The 22,452-nt window shown below is 39.7% G+C and overlaps 3 protein-coding genes across 3 annotated transcripts; 2 read left to right on the top strand and 1 right to left on the bottom strand.

The window, feature by feature from the left end:
• Positions 1–279: 279 nt before the first annotated feature.
• fosab (v-fos FBJ murine osteosarcoma viral oncogene homolog Ab) lies at positions 280–2,799 on the bottom strand. The gene is made up of 4 exons (XM_053641600.1): positions 2,189–2,799; positions 1,682–1,918; positions 1,466–1,573; positions 280–1,332 (listed from the first exon to the last, which is right to left on the bottom strand). The coding sequence occupies exons 1-4, from the start codon at positions 2,252–2,254 to the stop codon at positions 763–765; spliced, it is 981 nt and encodes a 326-aa protein (XP_053497575.1). The 5' UTR covers positions 2,255–2,799; the 3' UTR covers positions 280–762.
• Positions 2,800–7,950: 5,151 nt separating this feature from the next.
• On the top strand, positions 7,951–11,254 carry si:ch211-153j24.3 (protein c-Fos). Its single transcript, XM_053639089.1, has 5 exons — positions 7,951–8,083; positions 8,525–8,773; positions 9,496–9,603; positions 9,938–10,165; positions 10,892–11,254. The coding sequence occupies exons 1-5, from the start codon at positions 8,024–8,026 to the stop codon at positions 11,252–11,254; spliced, it is 1,008 nt and encodes a 335-aa protein (XP_053495064.1). The 5' UTR covers positions 7,951–8,023.
• Positions 11,255–19,685: 8,431 nt separating this feature from the next.
• jdp2b (Jun dimerization protein 2b) lies at positions 19,686–21,899 on the top strand. Its single transcript, XM_053641626.1, has 4 exons — positions 19,686–19,783; positions 20,676–20,832; positions 21,164–21,268; positions 21,481–21,899. The coding sequence occupies exons 1-4, from the start codon at positions 19,701–19,703 to the stop codon at positions 21,664–21,666; spliced, it is 531 nt and encodes a 176-aa protein (XP_053497601.1). The 5' UTR covers positions 19,686–19,700; the 3' UTR covers positions 21,667–21,899.
• The last annotated feature ends 553 nt before the right edge of the window (positions 21,900–22,452 follow it).

Genomic DNA, 22,452 nt, shown 5'->3' with positions numbered 1-22,452 from the left:
ACCATCACTCTCGCTAAAATTTCCCAACTTCACTTTGGTCAGGAAAGTTTCAGACACCTCTGGTTTCGTCACTGATATTCATCACGTGTGACGTGGATGCGTTTCCTCACCGTCTGACTTCAGCAGCAACGTGTGAGGAAAGTTTCAGTTACTTAGCCACTGTTTCAGTTCAGACTTTTAGAAAGTTCATTTCAGCTTTTTTATGTGGCGTAACACTTTTGGGCTAACTCTCTCTCTCTCTCTCTCTCTCTCACACACACACACACACACACACAAAAATGTTGTACAATGAATATTTATTAATAGTTTTTTTTATTTTGCAAACAGGTACAGTTTGCTTTTAGTTCACATTCCAGTATAAAAATAAAAACAATCCATAATTTATTTTTAAGACGATGTTTTCACAGAAAACTTCATGTAATGTTAGCAGAGTAGCACGACGGCTAGATAAAGAAAACGCACGAATTCACACAGGTTGCCTGGATATTGCTGAGACCACGTTACAGTTTATCGAGCACCATAAACATAATGTATTTATTTACATATTTATTTATTCATCTTCTACACAATATCTGCATAATGAAACATAAAAACCATGCTACATGTTTAAGAGGCTCATTCATACTCATGAATAATAACGTAACAATAACAATAATAATAATAATAAGTGATTGCTTAGTGGAATCTGTAGCCCTGCATTGTTAATGTCTTTAAGGTCAGTGTTGATGTGAGGCTGATGGAGAAGAATAAGTATTGGCGCCCTTATAGCGTGAGCAGAGTGGGTGAGCTGAGCGAATCGGACGACTGCTCGTTGCCGCTGCTTTCGCGACAGTGCATCTGGCCGCAGCTGGAGAGGGCGTCGCCCTCCGGGTACGAGAAGAGGAAGGTAGACGTGTAGGATGTGCAAGTGGGTGTGCAGGTGACCACGGGCGTGCACAGAGGCTCCAGGTCCAGGTTGGCCGGCGTGTAAAGTGGCTCCCAGTCCTGAGCGGCATACAGAGAGTTGGACAGGTCGATGTCTGGCACCGAGCGGGCCGTGTCCATCTCGGATTTGGTGAGAAGATCAAGCGAAGCCTCCAGAGTGGACTCGAGGTCGGAGAGTTTCACGGAGGTGGTGGTTGTTGTGGTCAGTGTGGAAGGTCCGGAAGTCACCGCGCTCTCGGACGACACCGGAGAGACGCAGGGTTCGGTGAAGGACGAGTCCATCTGTGACGGGATCTTACAGATGGGCCGGTGTGCGGCCAGGATGAACTCGAGACGCTCTTTCTCTTTCAGGAGATTGGCGATGTCGTTCTGCAGAGCTGATTTCTCATCCTCCAGAATGTCCGTTTCCTTCAGAAGAAAGAAAAATATGTCTCGTTACTTTGATCCATTTGTTCGTTTGTGTGTGTGTGTGTGTGTGTGTGTGTGTGTGTGTTGATAAGGTTTATCGATAAGATTAAAGGAGGTGGCGATTAATACTTACAGCTTGCAGGGTGTCCGTGAGCTCGCGTCTCCTGTTGCGGCATTTGGCGGCGGCCATCTTGTTTCGCTCGCGGCGAAGACGCTTCTTTTCCTCCTCCTCTGGAGCAAGCTGTAAAGAACAGCAAGAGAAGTTAATTTCCATCCAACTGAGTGTTACACGTTGCACGAGTTATTATGACATATAGCAGAAGAACCTGAGTGTGGTAACCGTATTCACCTGTTCGATTCTGCCCCTGCGGCTGCTGGTGCTGCCGGGAGCCTTGTTTCCGCTCAGGGTCTTCACCATTTTGGATCTGGAGAAGGTCATGTCGGAGGAGTAGGGATGAACCCTGCTCTCAGATGGAGCCACGGACGAGACCACAGACTGGACCATCCACTGCAGGTCCGGGCTCGAGGAGATGGCCGTGACGGTGGGCACGAAGGACGCTCCTGAGACTGCGAGGTCTGTAAAATCCTGAAGAACAAAAGTGAAACACTCTTTAGATCCATGCAAATCAGTTTAAAAGAGAACAAACTCCAGATGTCAATGCACTGTTTTTCTTTGTTTTTTGTCGTTGTTGTTGTTGTTTTTTTTTACAAAGGAACACGCAGTATTTACAAGTCAAATGAAACAGAAAGCTGTGTCCTGAAGGACGACTAAAAAACCCAAAAGATTGCTATAGTTATAGAGAAGGTTATTAAATCAGAATAGCGCTGTGAGTGATGTAAACATGAAGCTCCATACCTGAGTCGGGTTCAGAGGAGAAGCCATGCTGCTATAAGTCAAGTCGGTACCGATGGTGGAAAACATCGTGTTGTTAAACCCAAAAGAGCTTATTTTAATCCGGAATAAATCCAAACAATGACGAATTGAGAGCTGAGGGAGTAGTTTTAGTCTCCTCTGACTCGCTGTTAAGCTCGCTGCTGTTGCTGCTGTCGGTCTTCCTCCTTCTGTTCAGCCTCCGAAGTTGAAGTGCTGCCTGTTCGGAGCTCGGCTGCTTTTATATACCTCCCGATGACGCAAACAAAAACGGGGCGTGGCCTTCTCTGGGACAGAGTTCACCCGAGACGAGCGCGAGGAACACAAACAAAGCCTCTGAAAGTGATTCCGACCCGATTCAGCACAACGAGCACGCGAACTTTCCTCCAAAACGTCCGGAATATATCAGTAACACAGCAGGTTTCTGTCTGATTACATCTATTTTTAATACCCTACTGATATGAATGGCTGACGTTCCAAAGCAGGGGATCCCATGGCGTCATTTACCTTATATGGCAATCGCATCCTGACAGCGCTGGTGTGGGCGGGGCGCTGATGGGAAATCACTCTGTAGACAGCCCGAGACCGTTGCGTCAGAATAATGACCGCTTTCTCTCTCTCTCTGTGTGTGTGTGTGTGTGTGTGTGTGTGTGTGTGTGTGTGTGTGTGTTTCTTTTAAAGCCCGTTCCATTTAGAACTTTAACCGTCGCCATGCCAATATGCTAATCCCTGTGTTTGAAGCGTAGAAACATAACAACAATGCGGAAAGGAATTCCCGGATGTGTTTTTGCAAATATAGATATAGAGGGATTAATAATTAAACATGCTCCAAGCAATAATATCATGAACCTAAAAATAGAAAGAGTGCTGAATCATTAGCAGTGCAATGCTAAGAAAACACTCATGTGTTATTTTAATATCAGAATCATCACAATGTTATTACTGTAACTGTATGTATGTATATCTATCTATCTATCTATCTATCTATATTTATATATATATATATATATATATATATATATATATATATATATATATATATATATATGGTGGATGATTATTATCGCTTTGTTTTATTAACGCGTTATTACTGTGTTTACAGCGCTATATATTATAATTACAGTAGCTATTTCAGCTGTGGAAATATATCCTCAGTGAAATAGCGTTAATTATTCAAACAAGTAATCGAATTAAGTAATTAATTAATTAAGTAATGCCAATAAATACTTCAATATTAAAATATTCACAATGTTATTAACCAATGCAATCGTATGCATATTGTTTACGATTACATTTACCTTTGTGGCATTCCATTTGGCAGTTTAAATTGATCGATTACATTATATTTTATTTTCACTTCGTTTAAACTACATCATAGTTAGCACTGAGCACACTGTGTGTACTTGTATGCAGTGTTTTCACGTTTTACTTTGTTAATACTAGGAATACATAAAAAAAAATTCAAACATTTCACTATGTAAAGAGTGTGTGTGTGTGTGTGTGTGTGTGTGTGTGTGTGTGTGACGTCATGGCTGTGCTGCAGCCCATATGCCATATAAGTTCTGTTGTAAGAGTATGGTGGGTTTCGGACACTGTAAAACGTATGTAACACAACAAAATGCACGCATTTATCTGAGTTATGATGAATAGTTGTGCTGAAGTGTGTTTTGAAGTGAGTTTTGTAGAGTCGGTGTGGCTGTGAGAGAGGATTAGAGGAGAGGAAAACACACTCTGTTACTGATTAACAGGAGAAATAAACAGCCTGCCTCAGCGTTTCTATGGCGCGCGCCGCTCCGCGCTGTGCAGCTTCTGTTTTGTTTAACCTGCGCCTCGCTGTCATGGAGACGCCCCTCCCAGTGACGTCGGCAGCCGCGCTCTGATTGGCTGATTTCTTTTCCGGGTGCCGTTGTTCCTTCTAAAAGGCTGGCTGGTTTGTACGTGCGTGTGTGTGTGTGTGTTTACCTCACACGAGCGGCTGGGACGGTTTAAACCGGTATAATCCGACCGCACTCCGACGTCATCAATGTGTTCCTTTCGCTTAGCTGACTAGCCGTTAGCTTGCTAATAGGAACAGATTGTAAACTAAAACACAGCAGGATTTTTTTTTTTTTGGAAAAAAAAATGAACGCAGAATTCTCACAGAAAGTGTTTACATATTTGCTAATCTATTTGGAGCTAATTATTTTTACAGTCACTATTATAAAAATGAATTCCCTGAGTGTGTCTGCTTCATGTTCTACTGCATATGTTTAAAGCATGTAAAATAAACTAAAAATAAAACTATTACATCATAAAAATGCGTCAAGATAATTTACAGTAACATCTACCCTTCCCTTTTAGAAGATTCTCATTTCACATGTATTCAGGATCACCTCCTGACCACATCCTTAAATGTTTTGCACACAATCCTGCTTCATGATACCATAACTGACTTCATTCATCTGCTCCTCCCTGCAATCACGTCCTACTGCCAGACTGTATGTACTAGACTGTATGTATTGTTTACTATTCAGGATCAGAGTGTACAAGGAATTTGACTCTTATTGTGCTTACAGACATTACACATCACAATACAAAAACAAAGACAAGGACATATACAACAACAAAAGGTTATTACAAGGGGGGGAAAGGGAAATTCAGTTCAATAGCAATAGTTCATTACACTGATACCGTTACTACACTTACTACAGGCTGTCAAACAGTCTCTGTGTCACCATAGCAACAGTGTATTTTCTTTAATGGAGCAAAGATAAGCAAAATATTTGGCCATATTGTGTCCGAAATGTCAGTCACACCATATAAATTTATTTTTTATAGAACCATTGTATAAAAGCAATATCATACCAACACTCGCACTGTTGTAGTGAAAATCAGCACGGCTGTTATTACCTGTGTCTCCGTAACTACAGCCGAATCACAACCATACTAATATTCAGGACAACAGCAGTCTTGCTCGTGTGATATTGCTCAACTGAACACAAACACACCGCTGTCAGTGACACATTCATCCTGTTCGTGAAGTAATTAAGTGTTCATAAATCTGATTGCCCATGGAAAAAAAGCTTTTCCGGTGTCTGGTGGTTTTGACGCACACTAATCTCAAACGCCATCTTATATATTCTGTCCTGTCCTGTTATGTAAGTGCCAAATCTAATCAGGTCTAATGTGAGTGTACTTCAGATATCACACAAACACAGCATCGCCTGATAACATTTGTAGTAGTTAGCTGGAGCTCATATCCTGAGATAAGCGTGCTACAGAAGTGACTTCTTGTCTTTATGATAGTGCCGATTGGCCAGAGTCTAAAAAAACAAAAAACAAACTTATCTTCTAGAACTGAATTCTGTAGGAAGTTCTTCGGGAACAGGTAGGTTTGTTCCATCCATCCATCCATCTTCTATACCGTTTGCTCCTTTTCAGGGTCACGGGGAACCTGGAGCCTATCCCAGGGAGCTTGGGGCACAAGGCGGGGTACACCCTGGACAGGGTGCCAGTCCATCACAGGGCACAATCACATACACACTCACACACCCATTCATACACTACGGACACTTTGGACATGCCAATCAGCCTACCATGCATGTATTTGGACTGGGGGAGGAAACCGGAGTACCCGGACGAAACTCCCGCAGCATGGGGAGAACATGCAAACTCCACACACGCAGGGCCACGGTGGGACTCGAACCCCTGACAGGTAGGTTTGTTTTTTTTTTTTTTTTTTAAAAACATTCTGAGTGAAATCCATTAGTATTTTTTTAAATGTGCAAATTAGCACATCACATGCTACTCATTGTCTCATTTTGTCTAATTTCCATATTTACAATTTGTTTTTAATGAAAATTCTAAAACATCGAATGAAATGTGGTCAAGGACTCGACACTGTAAGAAAGGTTCGTTAGGTTTTTAGGTTGTTTTTTAATATCTTGAGTAGTGAGTAGTTTATTCAAGAAACTAGGCGGAATATATAAACATGTAAACAGTGTTCCTAATAATTCAACACAACACAATTTTTTAAACTGTAATGCGGAAAAAACGGTTTGTTGTTACAACTTAAAAATGACATTTTGAGTTTAAAATCTATTTCTAAATCCAAATCTATTTCTATTTCTGTTATTTATTAAGGTCATATTTAATAAACGTTGTTTTTTTGTTTGTTTGTTTTTTCTTGTATTCCACCTATAGTTTTAAACTGCAGAATGATCTAGAATGCAGAGTCCAGAGAGGCAGCACACTGAGGTGTTTGTTTGGGACGCAGCCATTGTTATGGAGGGATTCCGGGGCGGACTGACCGACACTCACGCGACCCAAACCGGGCAGGGGGCGTGCCAGGGCTGCCGGGAAACACTTGGATGGAGCACAAGAAAGAAACTGAGGCTCTGATTTCACACACACACACACACACACACACACAAACACACACACACATGACCTCATGTTTTATTTCAGCTAAAAATCTCCATTATCTCAGTGGCTACAGCCTTCCGTTTCCTCACACCATGACAGGACAAGTGCTGCAGGCGCGAGCCATGGAAACTAGAGATGTATTTATATATTTATTTTCTAAATATTTATTTATTTAAATATGTATGGTCGTTTAAAATAATGTCCACCACTTCTTTAAGGTGACAACTCTGGAGTTTGTCGTGTATCGTTTTAATTAAGTCGGACGAGATAAAAATAACCACAGGGGCACAGTTTTGCCGCAATGGCGCCCCTCCGGAAACACCAAATATGGTCACAAAGGCGCCGCGCTCTGACTGGCACACAGCGCGCGCTGCGCTCCGATTGGCTGCCGCGCGCCGCGCCTCGTGATTGGCTCGCGTGCGTCTTGTTGCTGCAGCACTTGTGCTTCTCCATCATGCAGTGTGCAGAAAAAAATTATATATTAATATAACAATTCGTATTTCTTACCGTGAGCCAATTCACAAATAAATCAAAGCACCAAAATGAATAACATTATCTATATTTTTATGATTTTTAAACAATTATTCTAATAATAATAATAATAATAATAATAATAATAATAATTTTGTGATTAATATAAATGTTTAAGGCACCCATAATTGTCATGTCCTTGCAAAAAATAAATAAATATTATTATGAGTGCATCATGAAAGTAAAATTCTGAATATATCACTAACTGAAATATTTAGCCTAGGTAGTAGGCTATGAATGCCTGGATGTCTGTTTTTTTGTTTTGTTTTGTTTTGTTTATTACAATGCACATGCATGTAAAAAATAAAACATTATTGTAAAATCATATCTCTGGAATAAATGAAGATGCCTGGCATTGCTGTACTGTACTGCTTCTAAGGTGTCTTTACAAATAAAAGCGAGCTACCGATAAACACATTCTAATGACAGATGTGCTTATTCTTCTTATTATTATAAATACACACAAACACACACAAACACACACAAAAACACTCGCACATTTGTATTATTAGATTGTGCATCACATGCACAGCATGCAAGTGCAAAAAAAAAAAAGAAAGAAAGAAGGGAAAGCGCTATGATATTTCCACACCTCGACCCCCTGCTCCCCCATGAGCGCAGGGTGGTACAGTCCGGTCTCACAGATTTCATTCATAAAATTGTCGCTTCACTACAGAAGCGCAGGAGCGCCGGAGCTGTGCGGATTAGTGCACTGGTGAATTACAGCAAAAACCTTTTTAGAACATTAAAAAAACAAACAAACCAAATATATAGATATATAACCACGACATCTATTATCAGCACACGTGGTGCAGTTGATAGTGTAGAATCAGTGTTGCAGGATTTTACTGATTTGATTGCATTTGTTGTTATTATAATAAGAAGATGCCTAAAACCGGGTCCTCGTCTCGCGGCCAGCTGTCTGCCAAGGAGGCGCACGCGCAGGTACACGTGACGTAAATTATTATTATTATTATTATCATTTTATATATACATATTATTATTTTTTTAATTGATTGATTGATTGCATTATGTCATTAAGCAGATGTGCGTTTAGCATCTGGAGACAAAGGACAGGGAAACATGGATGCTATGTATTTATCATGTATCTAATGCATGATTAGTGTCATTCATCAGTGATGACGTTAAAGTCATGATTTATCTTATATTAACTTGATACACGTGGGGTTTTTTTTCATTAAAATATCGATTATAAAAAGGAAACGTTAATTAGCAGGTTGATGGACAGGTATTGATGATTAATTATTAATTTGTAACGATGTAATACTCATTAATAAATCATTATTAATTGAAGCTTGGTATAGCAGGATGAACATGCTAATTGTGGTGTGTGTGTGTGTGTGTGTGTGTGTGTGTGTGTGTCAGAGCTCTGACGACGGTCCCTTCGTCCCCACGGTCACTGCCATCGCCACGGCGCCTGATCTGAAGTGGATGGTCTTGTCCACTGACATTTCATCAGTCGGTCCCTGCAGCGGAGACAAGCAGAAGAAGACACACACACCTCAGAAGAAAGGACATACACCTCAGAAGAAGACACACACCCATCAGCTGAAGCGAGAACCCGAGACGGGTCACGGGTTCTCGGTGGGCCGGAGGAAAGCACAGAAAGAGCAGGTAAAGACCAGGTTTATTCAGGTGTGGAGATCCTTTCTCACATACAAACCACACAACATCCCATAATACTCATACGCCGCTTCCTTGTGAACCCTCGCACCCTCCATGTTCCTATCTCTCTCTCTCTCTGTCTCTCTCTCTACTCATCCCACAGAGCAGAGAACGTTGTTAGAACATTCAGTAGGTAGGCTATTCAATAGATTCTCATACGGTTCCTAAAATAACGTTCCTGCAATGTTCTAAAAACCTCTGCTGTGCAGGTTAAGGGTTTGCTTCACAATATCGCTTTTGAAATGTTAGTGTTCCGATAACTAAGATCATCAGTAAATGCTACATAAAAACAGTCTGACATCATCCAGAGAAAACGTTCTGCTAACCTAAAACTGTTAGCTGGGATGTTGCAGATAGACAGGAAGCTAATAATGTTTTAGATAATTATATACTCATATTTATATACAGAGAGACAGGTGTGCAGAGGTACAAGCAGACAAATGACAGACAGCTGTAGAGACAGACAGAATTGCAAACACACACACACACACACACACACACACACACACACACACACATACAGACAGACAGATGTACAGACAGAAAGGGAAGCCCTCTGTTGTAACATTCTGCACAGAACCTTTAAGAGGAATAGTACAAAGAACCCTTTAAGGTACTAAAGACTCACATTGTAAGATTTCAAAGAATTCTTGTCTGTTTTTGACACACAGCTGTCTCCAGAGGAGGAGGAGAGGAGGAGACTCCGGAGGGAGAGAAACAAACTCGCAGCCGCAAAGTGCAGAAACCGCCGACGCCAACTGACCGACAGCCTGCAGGCCGTGAGTCTCTCTGTCTGTCTGTCTGTCTGTGTGTACATCTGTCTGCATGCATTAAATAATGTGAGACCTTAAACCCTGTGTATCAGTGTCAGTGTGTGTGTTATGTTAGTGTGTCTGTGCTGGTTCTGTCAGTGTGTGTTCAGTCAGTGTGTGTTCAGTCAGTGTGTGTTCAGTCAGTGTGTGTGTTCAGTCAGTGTGTGTGTTAAGTTAGTGTGTGAAGGTTCTATCAGACAGTCGAGCGAGTCAAGTAGAGCTTCAGTGGCTACGTTTGGTTTCTCAGAGGTTTTGACTCGGTGTGTGTGTGTGTGTGTGTGTGTGTGTGTGTGATGTGCAGGAGACAGACAGTCTGGAGGAGGAGAAAGCTGCTCTGGAGGCTGAGATCAGCGGTCTGATGAAGGAGAAAGAGCAGCTGGAGCTTCTGCTTGTGTCCCACAAACCACACTGCAAAATCCCCACTGAGATGGAGGGAGAGGAGAAAAAGGAAGAAGAGAAAGAGGAAAAAGAGGTTTCTGACGAAACAACTCAGAAAAAGTCTCCAGTTCTCCACGTCACATCAACCTTGGTATTTAGATTTCTATTTTTATAAACATAGAGACATGAATGGTGAATGGGGAGGGAGGAGTTATATGATAGGGGAGGGGTTATATGGTGGGAGGAGTATATGGTGGGGCGGAGTTAGAAAAGTTGATATCTTAGCACGTATTTAGGGGAATTTATCTAATATTTCTCATTATGGAATTATAAAAAAGAATATTAAGCCTATTTTTATATGTTTACTAATTGCAAGTGTTAAATGGTCAAATGAATTATCTATTAGCAGATAATTATTTTGTTTCTAGAAATAAATGCTTGAAACAACATCATCCACCCATGGAATAAAACCCAACCTTCATACGTGAATTTAGCAAATCAAATTTTTAAATAGATTCAATAATCTGCACTTATTTTAAAATCATTTCAGAATGAAATGATTGAATGTTTTTTTTCCCACAAAATGTCATTCAATTAGTCTGGAAAAATCCAGAAACTTGTTTATAAAGAAAAAGAAAGTTCATTTTACTGTTAAAAAAAACACACACACACACAAAGCAGTCAGACAGCTAATAGATGACTAAACAGCCGAGGAAATTAATTTACATGACATTGAAATCAAATATTAAGTAAATCCACCAAGAGTCTAAACTCTGATTTACAGTTTTATTTCCCTACCATGAAGAACCCTGGCTATAACGGTATAATCGTCACGCTAAAAGTTCTCACACAGCGCTGTTCTCTCTCTTTTTTTCAGACCTCTTCTGTGACTCTAGAAAAGATGGCCGCCTCTCCTGTTCCTGTCCACCAGGAGCCCGTGATCTCAGGAGATTCGGACGTGCTGCTGTGCTCCAGCGCCGAGTTGGAGCCCTACATCGACATCAAGGATGTGGCCATGGAGGAGCTTGGATCCAAAATAGAGTATGATGACGATGACATGGACCTGCTGGTGCCCGACATCGACCTGAGCGCCTCGCTGGGCCTGAGCGAGTGGGAGACGCTCTACATGAGCATGGGAGGAAGTCTGGAACCACTGACATTCGATTTCAATCAGGCCGAGGAGTGTGAGGGAGGGAAAATGAAACCTGCAGCTGAAAACTCCACCCTGCTGACTTTATGAAGATCTGAGCTGAAGAAGAGACGAAATTTATATACAGCATTACAAAAGATTCATTTATTTCTCTAATCTCCAATCTTATTCAACCCACTCTCCAGCCAAACATACTAACTCCATCTGAAATACCCTAATCTCCGCCCAAAACATCCTAATCTCGACAAAAATACCACAGATCCCACCCAAAAACCCGTAATCTCCGCCCAAAACATCCTAATCTTAACAAAAATACCACAGATCCCACCCAAAATACCCTCATCTCCACCCAAAACATCCTAATCTTAACAAAAATAGCACAGATCTCACCCAAAATACTCTCATTTACAATGTAAATGTAAAATCTAATTTCCTCCCAAAATAATCACGCAACTACTCTAATCTCCACCTAAATATCATAATCTCTACCAAAATTACCCTAATATCAGCTAAAATGCCCTAATCTATACTCAAATACCACAGGGTCCTCCCAAAATACCATGTTTACCAGCCCAAATACTTGTTATCATGACCAAGTCCACCGAACCTACCCTAACCTCCACCCAATTTGTAATCTCTGTAATCTATACTAATATGGCCTAATCTCCACCTAACATACTGTAAAATCCACAAAAGTGGCCTACAAGCCAACCAAAATATGCTAATAAATTGCCAAACTACCCTAATCTCTACCCATATACCATAATCTGCATCAAAATACTTTGAAATCCACCCAATATTACCGCAATTTACAAACAAAAAATCCTTATCTGCACCCAAAATACCTCAATCTCCAACAACAAAACCACCCAAATGTAATAGTTAAACCAAAATGCCATACTTTCCATCATTTTAGCATAACGTACACTTAAAATCCAATCTAATAACATTAACTACACTAATCTACAACCTGAAGTACCCGTATTTCCACCTTAAATAGTCTTAATCATCCCACATTCACTTATACCTCATCCAAATGCCCTAATCCCCACCCATAGGAAACCAAAATACCAACATCTCCACTTCAAATGACATAATTTACCGTAATCACTAGTCCATTGGTCTTACAGCCAAAATGCCACACCGGTCCGGTTTTGAATCTAATCTCCACCTGAATTCTCAGACCGAATCGGATTTTAGAGAGAGGTGGAGGCTCAGCACTTCTGGTGTCTGAAATTGTGTCCTGGCGTCTTGCCTATTTTGGGCCTCAGAGCTTTTATCTATTATTATTACATGTCATTAGCTGAACCTCTGACTCTAAAAAATAAATAATGAATAATAAACAGAATTAACAGAATTATTAATACACAAACACATGAACAGTGATGTGTCGCTGCATGGCTGTCTTGATGTGATGCACTTTTAGAAATTTTACCGTGGAGGTCATTGAACTCTGAAACACTGTTTTGTCTGTGTAAAGTGAATAATATCAAAGAGCTATTCAATGTTTTTTTGTTTTTTTTTTAATTTTAAGATGAAAAAAAAAAAAACCCTCAGAAATGTTACTTCAGAGAAAGCAGTTTATATGTCGATGTTACTGATGGTGTAGCATTTGGTGAAGAAGGTTTTCATGAGATGTGTTTTGTAAGAGCATTTCTTCCAGATCGTGATGTATGAAATTTATCGTAAATGAGGCTCGTTTATGCACTTTTGTACTACGTCACTTTCCATCCACGTTGGTGTTGATCTCATGCTTTAACATACACCAGGGTTGATGATATAACTGGTATAACGATACGTATTGTTGTACGCGATGTGAAATTAGGTATCGTCAGGAAATTTTGAATATTGTGATGTCAAAAATATCATGTTCCTGGCCTTCGAAGATGCATTGCATGATAATGACCCAATAATCCATTAGTGTATTGGAGGGAGAAAAAAAAGGCTTTAGTCTTAGTGGTCATTCATTGGGGAATGAAAAGCACAATATCACAAAATGTCATATTCTTGCTAATCCATGTGTAACAGTGTGAAACTGTTCTTTTTCACAGTATTATGAATATTGTGATGGATATCTTTATCGTCAGAAAGTTGTACCTGGATGTGTTGTTTGTAATTTAAGTGTGTTGTTGTTCTCATGTGCCATAACTCAGTATACTTTTTGGTTTTATATTTTTATTACCTCAATTTATGCCATGTTTACAGATGTGCAAAAAATAAAATAAATAAATACGTATTATAATAATAATAATAATAATGAGGAGTAATAAGGAGTGAATTTGATGGTGGAAATGACTTTAAGACAAAATAGCTAAATGTGTGTATAATATTAGCATGTATATAATGTTAGCATGGTGCCATCTCCAGCACTAGCACTAATACATTATATATATTTTGTGTTTGTTTGTTTGTTTACAGATCAGCGTATAATCTACTCGGGGACTAAATATGACTTTTAACGAAGACTCTGTTGAGTAGAATTCATTATTTTCTCCACAATCCGACTCCATTTGCAGCCTCACCACAGCCCACAAGCTACACGGAAGCTCTACGTGTGCGCGTGCGCGTGCGTGGGGGAAGGCGGGCGTGCGTCTGACGTAAAAAAAACAAAAACAAAAAAAACCGCTTGCGTCACCACGTATACGCGCGACGCTAGTTCTCATCGCTGCTCTTTCCTTCTTTTCTTCTTCCGTGGCCATATATAGAAGCAGCTCGCTGTTTTGTTGCCATGGTGACACGAGGGGAAGGGGTGGGGGTGCTGTGACAGGTTCTTCCGGTAAAAAAAAAAAAAAAATACAACAGCAGCAAAACCGAGAATCTTTCTCTGCGAAACTCAACGCTTTTGTTTGCATATTTAAATAAGTTTTGCTTTTTCCCCCTTTAAGATTTAAAATGTATGTTTTATATTACTGAATTATATAATATACAGTTCATCTGAGAAATAGCACGTGGGAAAAGAGAACGTAAAGAAAGAGTAAGAATTGTGTTGTACAAGCTGCTTCTTTCTGCATACAGAAACACATAAATTAAAACTATGCTTTTATTTTTTTATTATTTCTTATTGTCTCAAATAACAAATCACAATGATCATGAGAAAAATTGAAGATAACATAAAGACCATTAATGTCCAGGTCGAGAATATAACAGAGTCAAAACAAAGCAGGAGGTGTGTTTTATAGAGGTTAATGCACTATAATAAAGTAAAATCCTACACAGACTAATGCACACAGGCCTTCAGTCCATCAGCAAGCTTACATTTATTCAGATTCTCACTGAGAACAGTCACTTGTGTGTGTGTGTGTGTGTGTGTGTGTGTGTGTGTGTGTGTGTAATGGTGCAATTTGTGACTGAATTGCAAATCCTATGTAATTTACTATATATCTGTACTGATTTGTTTTGTCCATAACTCCGATACTTTCAAACAATCCATCATCATTCGTGATTTAACTTCAGGCCGAGCCCAGTTTCTGTACAGAGTCCCTCGGATATCCATCAGAGGATACTAACTCGTCACAAAAGTGAAAAATTCGATAAATAATAACGTCTCATTACACTGTAAAGTACAGGGTTAGGGATTAAAGTAGCTTATGTTCCTAAAGTTAGCATGTGTCATGATTATAAAGGAAATCTGTGGATTTTTTTTTAATTACACTGACTTATAAACATTATAAACATTATAAACATCACACTGTGTTCACCACTTCACATTATAGACACGGTTTGTGAATATTTTATAGCGTTAAAAAAAATTCTAACATTTTCCATCTGTATTAATTACAGATTTTTTTTGTTTTTGATTTTTCAATAAGACAACAAGCAGTTACTCATGATCCTACCAAAACGAACATGTATTTCAGCACTTTTCACACACTTAGTGATTTGACACACCCACTTTACCTTCTGTAGGGTGTGTTAATGATCTGAATCAAGTGTGTGTGTAGTGTGTTGGGTTGTTTCACAATCCTGTTCTACGCAATCACACACTAACACACACACATCAGACCGGACAGTGTGTGTAAATGTGTAAAACTGGACTTTCAGAACTAGACGGAAAATGCAAACACACTCAGACTTGCATCACTAGTGTGTGAAAAGGACAAGGTCAACACATACACGCGCACACACACACACATACTGCCACCAACTGACCACACACAGGAACATTACTGATTTTTACTTTCTATACATGGAAAACTCATGCTAATTTAATGACATGCTGCTGATTATGATATCATTATCATTATTAAAGTTATAAAACCTACATAATTAAAAAACATAAATTAATGACAGGTGTGTGTGCATGTGTGTACACAGTGCTATGTTTTCTCAATGCTATAATCCACATGGTTATGTGTTCACACCCACCAGTCCGCTCTCTCCTATCATACGACAATGTACAGTCCAGTCCGGGGAGATTGAAGGCTGACACGTGCTTCCTCCTCGACACGTGAAGCAAAAAAACCCGCATCTTTTCAAATTACTCGTGCTGCATCACAGGGCGGTGTAACACACTCTGCGGGCGGTGTAACGCACTCTGAGGAAAGTGCTATCCGCCCTCTTCAACATACATGACCTCACAGACACCCATGATTGGCTAGTGTCACTGTGATTGTCAAGGTATAGAGAATATATCCCACCCAGAGCTCACAGCCAGATTTGCTCTCTTGGACTCACAGCCATGGACGGCATCATCGAGATTGGAACTTGTGTGAGATTATGTAAGTTACATTATATAAACCACTTCACCACACACACACACACACACACACACACACCTGGATGACCATGAGTGTTTGGATGTCTTTGTGTAATAGTGTTGATTAAAAACCGCATCCTTGTGTCATCTTACTGCACATGCAATGAGAGTAGAGAGAGGGATTTACACCGTGAGGATAGAAAATGTAGACAATCTTACTTTTTAAATTGAAGTTTATTATTCAGTTTACAGTGTGCAGCTACTGTGACCTGACCTCACCGGAACCTTCTGTTCACAGGATCTGTTCTGGATAGAACTATGCCGAATGTTATTATAATTCCATTATCGTATGGTACTGATAAAATTCTTTATACCTGGCAGGTGTGTACTATGTTACATAGATCCAAACAAATAAAAAGTAATGAGTATTTATTTCATTTCACAAAAAATGACTGAATTATGTGTTAATTACATGTGAAGTGAGATAACACCTTCGTAACCGCCTGTATTATTATAATATACAATTACTCTATTTATTTTTAACTGACAGACACATGAGGGAACAGAATAACATTCACACACACACACATACACACACACTCACACACACACTGGCACACTCGTCACTCGTCATTAATGTCTGAGATCAAAAATGAATCTTTATGTTCACACATTCCACTGTGATGTTCGGAAAGAAGATCTCTAATAATACTGCAGAGGAAACATTATTCACCCATCTGTCACTGCTGTCACTCTCAGCATCATACATCTACACTCTTAGAAAACTGACAACCCTTAAAGGTTCTTCGGTTGTCCCTCTGTTGGAACCCTTAAAGGACAAGAACCTATTGTGTGTAGAGGTGTGGTGTGTACAGAACCCTCCATTAATATTGGCTCCCTCTGTAAATACGAGCAAAGAAGGCTGTGAAAAATTGTCTTTATTGTTTAACGTTTTCATCTTTTGTTCAAAAAATTCTCAAAAATACTCTGCTCTCTGCAAAATAATGAGCAATAAATTTTGAAATGAATTTACCCAGTTAACACACACACTCCTGGGGGGGGTTTGTCAAGTGTTCTTTAATTGATTATTCAAAAATTAAGGGTTCTTAAATTCTAGCATTGTTTGTATGGTTCTGTATACAACCTTTTAGGGTTCCCCTAGAGGTACAACTCGTGAACACTAAAGGATTTTACATTTCTTAAGATTTTACATTTCTTAATATACGCTCCTACTACAGTTTCTTATATTAGAAAAGCAATGCAATGAAAGTTTGTGTGTGTGTGTGTGTGTGTGTGTGTGTGTGTGTAGTAAAGTTATTATTCATAGACATTCCTGTTTAATCGCAGTATTTTTTTTAGCTACAGCTCTATTACAAGACCTGAGCGGAAAATTCCACAAATTACATTAATCTCAGTGACTCAATGGTGTGTGTGTGTGTGTGTGTGTGTGTGTGTGTTAGTGTGTACGAGTGTGATTAATGTCTGTTCACGTTATTTTCAAGACAAATGAAGAGGAAGTTGTCTGGATGTTGTGTGTCTGTGTGCGTGTGTGTATGTCTGTGTGTGAGTGTGTGTATTGCCTCAAAAGGTTTAATCCAGTAGCTTTTTGTTGTAAATGGTGAGGTAAAGATTGGATAGATTGGACGAGAAAGACATCCGGCTATTTTTGGCTAATGTTACTGTTTAATAGTTTTGGACATGCTAATCTTCCAGCACTAGCTTACTTTGGCAGACTAAAGAAATATGAAAGAAAGCAAAACCACTGTAATGTAAAGTGCAATATCTTAACAGTCTATGTTTGTCATACTTTAACCACAGAGTCAGTTTCAGAGAGTTGCTGTTAACGTTACCTCAGTGTTTACACAGGTACTTTTTCACTAATACTGTGGGTTTAGACATACACTTATTTCCAGTGTTGCCCTATTTTGGGTAAAAAAACAAACAAACAAACAAACAGATGTGTAAGTTTTATTGGAAAAAAGTTTTTATTTCTTAGCACCTTTCAGCTTTGATTGGATGCGTAAGACATCTGGGTACTTTTTGGCTAACAGTAAATGTTTTTTTTGCCAATGCTAATCTTTCAGGATTAGTGTACTATTATGGTAAACTAGAGTCGTGTGAATAAAAAGAAATATTCTGAAAATATTTTTACGATCCAGTTAGTGTAGGGATGGTTTCCTTACTTTTCACTTGAATAGCAGCTTCGGTTTCAATCTGAGAGACACTGTTTACATCTCCTCAGTGTTTATCCTCTGACTTTTTGATTCATTCTTAGAAATAGAATAGAAATCTTTCAAGTGGGGACCTACTAATTTGACAAGAGTTGTGTACCTTTTAGAATTCGTTAGTTTTTAGCCTCAAAAGTTCATTATCTGTTAGGATTGATTTGAAACAGTGAGATAAAAACAAGACATTAGCATCCAGGGTTAATGTTTTAATCATTAAACAGTATAATGTGAACTATTTCATCAACCCATGTGTCATAATGCTGGTTTCCTTTAATGTTACTTCAACAGCAGCTTCAGTTTTACAGTGAGATATTAACACTGTTAACGTTACCTCGGTGTTTATCCAGGTACTTTTGGATTGTGATTTTCAACAGAAAAATCTTTCCAGTGTTGACCTATTTTGGCAAATTGGTTTTGTGTAACTTTAATCGCGGAAAAAAAAAAGTTTTTAGTTGTTAGCACACCTCGGTTTTAATTCAGTAAGACATCTTTGAGGTAATTTTGGCTAATAGTTAGGAGTTTTAGAGCATATTAGCATATGCTAATCTTGCAGGAGATTAACTTTAATAGCAGCTTTTCTACGCTGAGGTAATGCTCCAGAAAGATGCTGTTAACGTTACCTCTGTGTTTATCCTGAGACTTTTTGATTAATATTGTGGTTTTGGACATAGAAATCTTAGAATAGAAAGTGGTGACCTATTAGTCTGGTAAAAACGCTTGTCACATAATGATGGTTTATTTTCCCTTCAGTTTAACAGCAGCTTCAGTTTCAGGTTGAGAGACCCTGTTTATGTTCCCTCAGTGTGAAACTCAGTGTGCGTCAGACATTTTGGTACTTCTCCTCTAATATTTGTGTTTCTTCACATCTTACAGCATATAACAGGAGTAGCCTAGCCTGTGATTTTGTAGCCTATGGAGTTCTTTATGGTTAGCTAGCTGAAAAGCTGATCAGATCATGAACACCAGTGAGGTAAACACACGTCTGGAAAAGAAAGAAAGAAAGAAAGAAAGAAAGGGAAATTAGCATCTCGAGTTAGCACACTTCCATTCTGACAGGATGGGTGAGACATCCGGGTATTTCTGTCTAACGGTCTTCCAGAAGTAGCCTACTGTTTTGACAAAGTGGAGGTGTGTGGAGAGAAAAAACAAGCACTTCGGTTATCATCAGAAACTTTTATCTGGGTTGTTAAATTACTGTGCGAAAATAAATCAACGAAAAAAGATTCCTTTAGTCAGAGTTGCTGTTGACATTCCTGCGTTTAACAGCACTGACAGACTCTCCTGTGAGGCGGGAAACCCGCGTGGGCAGCGCGCGACGCCGGAGAAAAGGGCTTTCCTCTCAAAACAGAAACCAAGCGCGCGGAATGTTGCTGTGTCTCTGTTTGGTTGCTAAGGGGCGGAGCTTGAGGTGTCCTTTTTTAGCTCGAGTGTTTGGTTGCTAAGGGGCGGGGCATAGCGGTAAAAATTTAATCCGCACTGCTACTGTGTGGGCGTGCGCGCCTGTGTGTTTGGTTGCTAAGGGGCGGAGTCGAGGAGGGTTTTCGGTCTGTTTTTTCTTGACGTCACGGGGCAAAACACTTCCGCATTCCGCGTGCTGTACTTAAGCGCGCTGATGCAACTAGACTCGAGATCTTTCAGACAAGGAAGGAGTCGCGAGCGGCGTCGAGTACACGGATTATTATCAACACAAACACGGTGAGTCTCTGCTCTGGTACAGGTTTAAACGCTTTTAATACTACTCAAACAAGAAGTAAACACGGTTTAATGGTGTTTCACAGCGCGGATAGAAAGTATTTAACTGTTAATTCAAGTGTCCTGAACACAAACTAAACAAGTTGTGTCGAATTATTTTCACTTCTATTTTCAGTAAAACTGACTCTTTTTTTTGCATTTATGTGATGCAATTATATTTATGTTTATATATGAAAGCCATGCACACTGTGTTATCCTCTGACAGTAAACAGGTGTCAGTGTAGCTAACATTAACATGAACTGCATTAACACCTGCAGTGTTGAGTTCCCTTACACTCCTACTGCTCACAGAACACCTCAGAACACCACAGACCAGACAGGACAGTGTGCGTCTGTAGAGCCATATACATCTTGTATAGGTCTTTAGTTATTGTATGTGTGTAAAGTGGTAGAGATGGACAAAAAAAGTATATTTATTTTATTTTAAAGATATGTTTAAATCATTTTAATCTTAGGATTGTAACTGCGACTCTTGTGACGTCACAACAATTATGCAAATCACCTTTTATTGCACACAGGACCCAAACTCGTCTGGTATTCGTGTTATACTCGTCTGTAAATAACTGCACATGTCTTTGATCATTTGATGTCTGCTGAAGCTGGAAGGTGTTATTTATTTATTTATTTTTATATATATATATATATATATATATATATATATATAATGTATATGTATGTGTGTGTATTTGCATCTAAGTGCACACACACACTGAAACAGAAACGCTCACTGCTAGTGATGTAATTCTGCTTTGTGTGTCTGTATTGTGTTCAGCTTCAGACTGTAATGAAACTGAATTGTTTCATAATTCTCTCTTTCTCTCTCTGTGTGTGATAGAGTGATGATGCCGACTCTGTCTCCGTTTGCGGGTTTTCCTGCCTCCACGCTGAGCGAGCAGCTCAAACTGGCCGGGATTTTAAGCCTGCAGGCCACCATGACCCCCAGCGAGCTCACACAGACGGGCAAGAGACCACTCAGCCTTCTGCAGAGCGAGGTACACACGTCAGACATTAAGCTATAAAGATTTGTGTCTCAGTTCTCACATTAGTTAAACTCTGCAGTGTGTTTATAAACCTTCAATGTTTTTATATATATGTATGTGTATATATATATATATATATATATATATATATATATATATATATATATATATATATATATATATATATATATTATATAAAATATGTGTGTGTATGTATGTGTATATAATGTATGTGTATATATGTCTGTTTAATGCAAGTGCACCACCTAGTGGTCAAATTGTAAAACTGTCTGTGTTTAAGAAGCATGCATAATATACTGTATATTTGCTGCTTGTCAATCAGATGGCTGATGAGGAAGAGCGGAGGAAGAGGAGGAGAGAGAAGAATAAAGTCGCAGCGGCACGTTGTCGCAACAAGAAGAAGGAGAGAACCGACTTCCTCCAAAAAGTGAGTGTATATTAATCACACCACGTTCACCACTAATACTGCCGAGTTTTGCATTTTGATTGGTCAGAAGGTGTTGATTTTAAATTTTCTATAACAGCAGCATGATGTGTTTTTCATAAGATACTGTAAGAACTTTGATATCAACCCATTTCCTGTTGGAGTAATAAACGCTGAAGGGTGTCTCACTGCGTCTCCTTGTGTGTGTGCCTCAGGAGTCGGAGCGGTTGGAGGTAGTAAACACCGAGCTGAAGTCTCAGATCGAGGAACTGAAGCAGGAACGTCAGCGTCTCATCCACATGCTCAACCGCCACCGTCCCACCTGCATCGTCCGCAGGGACAGCATCCAGTCCCCCGAGAGCGAGAAGAACCCGCTGCTGGAGCACATCTCGGCTTCGTGAGACGCTCTGGAGACCTGAGGAGGATGGAGTGGCGATTTCACCCTCAAACCAGATCACTTCTTGTGTTTGTGGAATTTCTAGAGACTAGACACTCTCTGGAAGCTAGTAGTTTTGTCCTGAAAAGCAGAAAGTTGCCCAAGTAACACGACGTCTTGCCTATCAGAGCTGAATAAGTTCGAGACTTTGAGATGGACGTGAGGATATTGAGAGGGGTTTTTTTTTTTTTTTTTTTTTTTTTAAAAAAAACCTCAAACCAATCTGCTTTCAATTCCAAAATCAGATCCACTTCCTGGTTTTGTGGAGTTCCTGATTAGTTCCTGATTAGTTCCTCACACCGAGACCCACATGAGATGGAGACGAGACTGAGACGAGCTGGACGTGTGAACTCTTTATTTTATTGCTCTATCTCCGTCCTTGATTTCTGTTTTGCTGACCACTTGATTTTTGAGCACTGACTTCCTGTTTGCATCCTGTGAAACAGGAAGTTGCAGAAGTAGCAGTAGGTCTTGCCAGGAAGCATTTAATCGAACAATTATACGATATATTGTTATCGTGGACGTTTCAGAACATCACTACTTTCTCACGAGGAAGTGAGTGTTCTCGGTCATAAACAAAATGGCTGATTGAACGGTCAGTGCTCGTAACGAGAAGATATTTATTACTGTGGTTCTATTTAGCATGATTTGGGTTGCAGCCACATGCTAGTTAGCATGCTAATCTGAAAACCTTCACTGTGGGTGCTCAGTGTTTGGGTCGCTAACTGATGACGTCCCAGTCACATCACTG

Source organism: Ictalurus furcatus, chromosome 2, assembly GCF_023375685.1.
Source record: "Ictalurus furcatus strain D&B chromosome 2, Billie_1.0, whole genome shotgun sequence".
Classification (NCBI taxonomy): Eukaryota; Metazoa; Chordata; class Actinopteri; order Siluriformes; family Ictaluridae; genus Ictalurus; species Ictalurus furcatus.
The sequence above is the reverse complement of the archived record's forward strand: the minus strand, read 5'-3'. Positions and strand labels throughout refer to the sequence as shown.

What these genes read in the sequence shown, in the direction of transcription:
- jdp2b (XM_053641626.1), top strand. Translation starts at nt 19,701, where the DNA reads ATGCAACTAGACTCGAGATCTTTCAGACAAGGAAGGAGTCGCGAGCGG. An exon ending in TTATTATCAACACAAACACG is followed by an intron (nt 19,784 to 20,675) that starts GTGAGTCTCTGC and finishes TGTGTGTGATAG; the next exon opens with AGTGATGATGCCGACTCTGT. An exon ending in GAACCGACTTCCTCCAAAAA is followed by an intron (nt 21,269 to 21,480) that starts GTGAGTGTATAT and finishes TGTGTGCCTCAG; the next exon opens with GAGTCGGAGCGGTTGGAGGT.
- si:ch211-153j24.3 (XM_053639089.1), top strand. Translation starts at nt 8,024, where the DNA reads ATGCCTAAAACCGGGTCCTCGTCTCGCGGCCAGCTGTCTGCCAAGGAG. An exon ending in TGACCGACAGCCTGCAGGCC is followed by an intron (nt 9,604 to 9,937) that starts GTGAGTCTCTCT and finishes TGTGATGTGCAG; the next exon opens with GAGACAGACAGTCTGGAGGA. An exon ending in TCCACGTCACATCAACCTTG is followed by an intron (nt 10,166 to 10,891) that starts GTATTTAGATTT and finishes TCTTTTTTTCAG; the next exon opens with ACCTCTTCTGTGACTCTAGA.
- fosab (XM_053641600.1), bottom strand. Translation starts at nt 2,254, where the DNA reads ATGTTTTCCACCATCGGTACCGACTTGACTTATAGCAGCATGGCTTCT. An exon ending in CTCCTCTGAACCCGACTCAG is followed by an intron (nt 1,919 to 2,188) that starts GTATGGAGCTTC and finishes TTTGTTCTTCAG; the next exon opens with GATTTTACAGACCTCGCAGT. An exon ending in GCAGGGGCAGAATCGAACAG is followed by an intron (nt 1,574 to 1,681) that starts GTGAATACGGTT and finishes TGTTCTTTACAG; the next exon opens with CTTGCTCCAGAGGAGGAGGA.